Source organism: Herpailurus yagouaroundi, unplaced genomic scaffold (genome assembly GCF_014898765.1).
Source record: "Herpailurus yagouaroundi ecotype Mexico unplaced genomic scaffold, PumYag 29, whole genome shotgun sequence".
In the NCBI taxonomy this organism is placed as follows: Eukaryota; Metazoa; Chordata; class Mammalia; order Carnivora; family Felidae; genus Herpailurus; species Herpailurus yagouaroundi.
The window spans coordinates 121,220,585-121,226,584 of NW_024412377.1; the positions used below are offsets into that span (position 1 = coordinate 121,220,585).

A 6,000-nucleotide genomic window follows, 5' to 3' on the forward strand; every position below is an offset into this window, starting at 1 on the left:
ATGGTGATGGATGTTAACTATAGATTTATTGTGATCATTTCGCAATATATACAAATATTTCATCATTATGTTGAACAACCTGAAACTAATATGTCAATTATATCTAAATTTGTAAACCAATTTTAAACAGTTCAGTGAGAACGAGTAGGAAACACAGCTCAGGCAGGTTATACTCAAATCCACAGGGCAAGTAAAAATTAAAACTTCTTGCTCCTAAAGCCACTGCTCTTCCTGAATTCCAGCATTTTCTAAGATACCAGCAACAATGAAGTTAAGTTTGGGAAACAACACACCCCCCTCCCTAGAAAGTGCTTAATTTTGGCTCTGAAACATCCTGAAATCCAGAAACCTCCTTAACTTTGTATTAACCTTTAGGTTTGCTTCAATGTTGACCAAATCCTTTTTTCCCTAACCATTCACACAGAACCAGAGTTCTAGGTGCACATTTTGAGAAAATTGAGCAGTGTACAAAAGTCTACCTCTACAAGATTAATGGAAAGCATGATTAACCTTCTGTTCACAGTCCTTCCTACTAGTAACATTTTGAAGAGTAATAAAAAAACAACTGATTTTATAGCATCCGTGACATATTTTCTAAGTGCCTAAGGGAAGGCAGATACCTGCTCCCCAGTAAGGCTTATAACTCCAGGTTAAATCCTCCAATTTTCTATTATCCCCTAACCTCTCTTGGCCGCACTCTCGTGATCCTGTGAAATGCTTGTAATTACATGGAATATATTCAGAGTGTATATACGATGTATGTCATGTCAAGAAGCGTGCTATTAATCATAAAAGGCCCTGCTGGCACCTATGGCAGAGTCACCGTAAGAAAATTCTTTATGTGACAACATCTTTACCTTTTAGTTCCTAAGGAAGGTTTGAAGAGCCAAGAGCTATTTGATGAAATTAGAATGACCTACATCAAAGAGCTAGGAAAAGCCATTGTCAAGAGGGAAGGAAACTCCAGTCAGAACTGGCAGCGGTTTTATCAACTGACAAAACTCTTGGACTCCATGCATGATGTAAGTGTCAAACTGAAATCCAGATGTCCGAAACATTTTCTGGGACTTCTGATTAGTGTATGTAATTATACGCCAATTGTTTGTTTTTGTTCTTTCTGTTGGTGGATTTGGGTGATGGTTTGAGTTCCCGTTGTGACAGCTTCACTTTGGCACACATCTCTCCTCATGCCAGTTATGAAATATTTCATCTAGTCACGTGCATAGAACAGCATGATGCCAGTACAGAATGGCACTATTCTTTTAAGTCAAATTCTCTCTTATATGACTAACCAATTAAACCAGCATGTGTCCTTCACATGTCACGGTGCTGTGTGGGTCACGGTAATGCGCTAAAGGCCGTATGATTCTAGATACAGTTTTAAAGACCCCAAAATGTCTTTGGTAACCTGAATGCTCACTTTATCCAACTGAACTTCTTTATCTGGCGGATTCCAGCAAAGACAGGTATACTCTAGGTCAGATATGTTTTTTAAAATTAGAAGCCAACAAGCATGAGATCTTGCTAGTAATGTTGAAGAATAACTGTTAATCTATTTTCTCTTGCAGGTGGTTGAAAATCTCCTTAACTTTTGCTTCCAAACATTTTTGAATAAGACCATGAGTATTGAATTCCCAGAGATGTTAGCTGAAATCATCACCAATCAGATACCAAAATATTCAAGTGGAAATATCAAAAAACTTCTGTTTCATCAAAAGTGACTGCCTTAATAAGAAAGGTTGCCTTAAAGAAAGTTGAATTTATAGCTTTTGTTGTACAAACTATCAATTTGTCCTGTAGCAGTTTTGCTGTTTTATTTTTTTCTCTTTTGTTTTCGTCTGGTCCTTGGTTTTGTTCTGTTTTGTTTTAAATACGCACTACATGTGGTTTATAGAGGGGCCAAGACTTGGCAACAGAGGCCCTTGGCCATCACTCTTCAGTGGTGGGCCAAGTAGAGAGTGATGGTTGGTGGGTCCCGGGAATCAGCAGCGGTCGCAGTGGGGGAGCCCCCACCTGCCAGAGAAGGACGGCGCCTAAACCGCCAGTGCCCGAAGTCTGCGTGACAAACTTTCTGCTCATACTTTTCACAGTTGGCTGGACAAAATTTCCTAGACTTTTTGTTGGTGTATCTTCCCCTGTATAGTTAGGATAGCATTTTTTGATTTATGCATGGAAACCTGAAAAAAAGTTTACAAGTGTCTATCAGAAAAGGGAAGCTGTGCCTTTTATAGCTATTACTGTCTGGTTTTAACAATTTCCTTTATATCCAGTGAACTACGCTTGCTCATTTTTTCTTACATAATTTTTGTATTCAAGTTATTGTACAGCTGTTTAAGATGGGCAGCTAGTTCATAGCTTTCCAAAATAAACTCTAAACATTAATCATCTGTGTGAAAATGGGTTGGTGCTTCTAACCTGATGGCACTTAGCTATCAGAAGACCACAAAAATTGACTCCTATCTCCAGTATTCTCGTCAAAAAAAAAGCTCATATTTTGTATATATCTGCTTCAGTGGAGAATTATATATAGGTTGTGCAAATTAACCGTCCTAACTGGCGTAGAGCACCTAGTCCGGTGACCTGCTCCTTAAACCGTGGATGATGGTTGCAAAAGAAATTAAAAACAAACAAACACGAAAAGTACCAAGAGGCCCTGTTTGTACTTAAGGGCCTGTCTCTGCCATGGTTAGATGGCAAGAAAGTCGGTAAACTGTCTTTCAGGACCTTTCGCTGTCGTTTGTATACCTTCTTAAAAGTGATGATTCCAAAGAACCAGCTGAGACACAACTGAGAGATTGGAATCAGACCAGGTATTTCCGGTCACTAAACTTCACCCCCAAAATAAATCTCCAACGTGGAAAAAGTAGCCAGACACCCATTTTCACATTCCCATCCGTCACCAATTGGTCTACCTTTCCTGGCGGTACAGGAAAGTTCAGCTACTGACTTTTGTGATTTAGAACTGTCAGACTTCCATGTTCTTGCAACTCCACATGCCTCACATCCCTCCGTGTGCCATAGAGTTTAACACAAGTCTTGTGCACTTCTCCTCGCTGTTGAGAAAGATCATTTTAAACAAAGTAGGAGCTGTAGTAGCCCTTTCTGTGTGCACCTTACCAACTTTCTGTAAACTCAACTTCTATTTACTAAGCCACAAGAAAGCTGATTTCTATTCAGAGTGGCCAAATTATTTGTGTAATAGAAAACTGAAAATCTAATATTAAACATACGAAACTTCTAATATATTTTTATATTTAGTTATAGTTTCAGATATATATCATATTGGTATTCACTAATCTGGGAAGGGAAGGGCTACTGCAGCTTTACATGCAATTTATTAAAATGATTGTAAAATAGCTTGTATAGTGTAAAATAAGAACGATTTTTAGATGAGATTGTTTTATCACGACATGCTATATATTTTTTGTAGGGGTCAAAGAAATGTCGACGGATAACCTATATGATTTCTAGTGTGGGTGAGCATTCATACAGGCAGCAGTGGTCTCAGAAACCAAACGGGTTTGCTCTAGGGGAAGAGGGGGATGGAAACCGGCCCTGTGTGCGGGGGAGGTGGCTGAGGCTCCGTCCCATTCGGATCCTCTGCCTCCCGCAACCACCGCCCTTCTCATTCCAGCAGGGAGCCTGTCGGTCAGTGCCGGTTCGGTTTGCCAAGTCTCCCCTGGCCCCTGGCGGACAGGCGTGCGAGCGAACGGGACAGAAAGGTGGTGCCCGCGCGAGTCCGAGCACCACGTGATCGCACGGTTCCTTTCCCAGACAGCCTCTCCAGCGGTGTCATCAACACAGAGGCCTCAGAAGTTTGGCAATAATATGCGTAGAGGTACCAGCAATATGTAAATAGTGCAGAATCTCCTAGGTTGCCAAATAATACACTAATTCCTTTCTATCCTACAAGAGTTCATTTCCAAACAGAATGAGTACACGTCTGTGTTTTCTTTGAATGCTTTTTTGAATGTTACTTGTTATTTTTCAGTATTTGGAGAAATTATTTAATAAACAAGTGTAATCATTTGCTTTTTGAATGCTCTCTAAAAGGGAATGTTCCTTTTGTAATGGTTTAAATTGAGCTCAGAGTATTTTAAGATGGTTTGTAACCCAGATGGATGTGAAATTTTTGGTGCCTAAGAAATACCGCTTGGATATTATTATCAATGACAGTGTTAAGTTTCAAAAAGAGCTTATGAAAGGTAAATTATTCATATAATATAGAATATTATATGGTTAAAACCAGAAAGCACATCACACATTAATCTTATTTCAGTCCCAATCTTGGTTCTCAAAAAATAGAACTCAGTGAAAAAAAGGTATGTACACTTTGTGAAAAGAAAAATCAACTGGCATCCGTGGAAGTAGGAGGCTGTACCTTAAATGGAAAAAGAAGTTGTGCCCTTTTAGAGTAAGTGGGAAAGAAGAAGGTTATCTTAACTACCTTTGAGTACAATTAACAATTTAAGGGAGAAAAGATATGGTGCTATTTGAAAGCAACTTCATTTTCTGTGTATGTGGTATCTTGCCATCCCAGATTAAGTTTGTACTAACTTCAGTGAGAACTGGCCACCGCAGATCCTGAAAAGTATTTTTCATTAGCGGTAGAAAAATAGGACCTTCTCAGTGTTTTAAGGCCTTGCCGTGGGAGACCTTACAAGTAGCCTGTGGGGTACATATAGCCAACTGTCTAAAACTAGGAGAAGGGAACCTAAAAGATCATCTACCTTCTCCTGGAGAGAAAAAGAAATGGACACACCAGTGGGAAGACCGACATGACCAGGGTCTGTGAAGAGCTTGATAATTAGCATCAGAGAGCTCGGGATGTGCATGCAAAGGAAAGCCAGCCTCATTTCAGAACTGGTTGGTGGGTGGGTGGGTGGGAGGGGAGGGGCAATTCCGATTTTACTTCTGTATAATTTTACTATTATTGGTAAGCCTTATCTTCGTTTTGTGTCAAACACCCTAAAACCACATCACTGTGGAATGAACAAGATTACTATACTCTGATCTGTCGAAATTCAAGAACCATGGCAGCCCTCAGTGAGATTTCAGTCTTAACCCGTTGCCGTCAAGGCTGTAGCGGTAAATGAATGTGTTTTCATGTGCCTGGTTTGAGAGTTGGATGGGAGAATAGGAGTGTAAGCAGGATGCTTTAACCACTTTGAATGCAAGTTTCATCATTTTCCAGACTATGATCAGTCAGCCTGGTCCCCCAGGGATTAGTGACCAGGTTTTCAGGAAAGGATTAGCTTCTCTCTAGAAAATGCCTGAAAAAAGGATTCTATTTTCTGATGAAAGGCTGTATGAAAATACCCTCCTCCAATAACTTGCTTAACTACATATAGATTCAAGTGTGTCAATATTCTATTTTGTATATTAAACAAATGCTATATAATGGGGACAAATCTATATTATACTGTGTATGGCATTATTAAGAAGCTTTTTCATTATTTTTTATCACAGTAATTTTAAAAATGTGTAAAAATTAAAACCAGTGACTCCTGTTTAAAAATAAAAGTTGTAGTTTTTTATTCATGCTGAATAATCTGTAGTAAAAGAAAAAAAATGTCTTTTTACCTACACAGTGAAATGTCAGACTGTAAAATCTCGTGTGGAAATGTTTAACTTTTATTTTTCATTTAAATTTGCTGTTCTGGTATTACCAAACCACACATTTGTATGGAATTGGCAGTAAATGTTAGTTAGCCATTTACAGCAATGCCAAATATGGAGAAACATCATAATAAAAAAATCTGCTTTTTCATTATGTGACTCCAATATGCATTTGTAGAACTCATGCACTCCCAGTTTTCCTATTTTTTTTTTTTCTCCTTCCTCTACAGAAGGTAGCGTCATCACGTCAGGAAACCTAGGACGCTGAAATGGGCATTTACAGGTCAGTGTGGACCTGTCTGCATGCAATCATGGCCTAAGTCCAAAGGGAGCTTAACCCTGGCGCCAAAGACCCAAAGACTATCCCACTCGTGCCTCAAA

The 6,000-nt window shown here is 39.2% G+C and overlaps 1 protein-coding gene across 8 annotated transcripts in view; it reads left to right on the top strand.

The window, feature by feature from the left end:
* NR3C1 (nuclear receptor subfamily 3 group C member 1) overlaps positions 1-5,773 on the top strand; it is a 116,007-nt gene extending 110,234 nt beyond the window's left edge. For all 8 annotated transcript variants that reach the window (XM_040453898.1, XM_040453880.1, XM_040453889.1 and 5 more), the window contains exons 8-9: positions 865-1,022; positions 1,569-5,773. In XM_040453898.1, coding sequence (XP_040309832.1) covers positions 865-1,022; positions 1,569-1,721 — 311 coding nt within the window. In that variant the 3' untranslated portion in view covers positions 1,722-5,773. The remainder of the gene's footprint in view (positions 1-864; positions 1,023-1,568) is intronic.
* Positions 5,774-6,000: the final 227 nt, after the last annotated feature.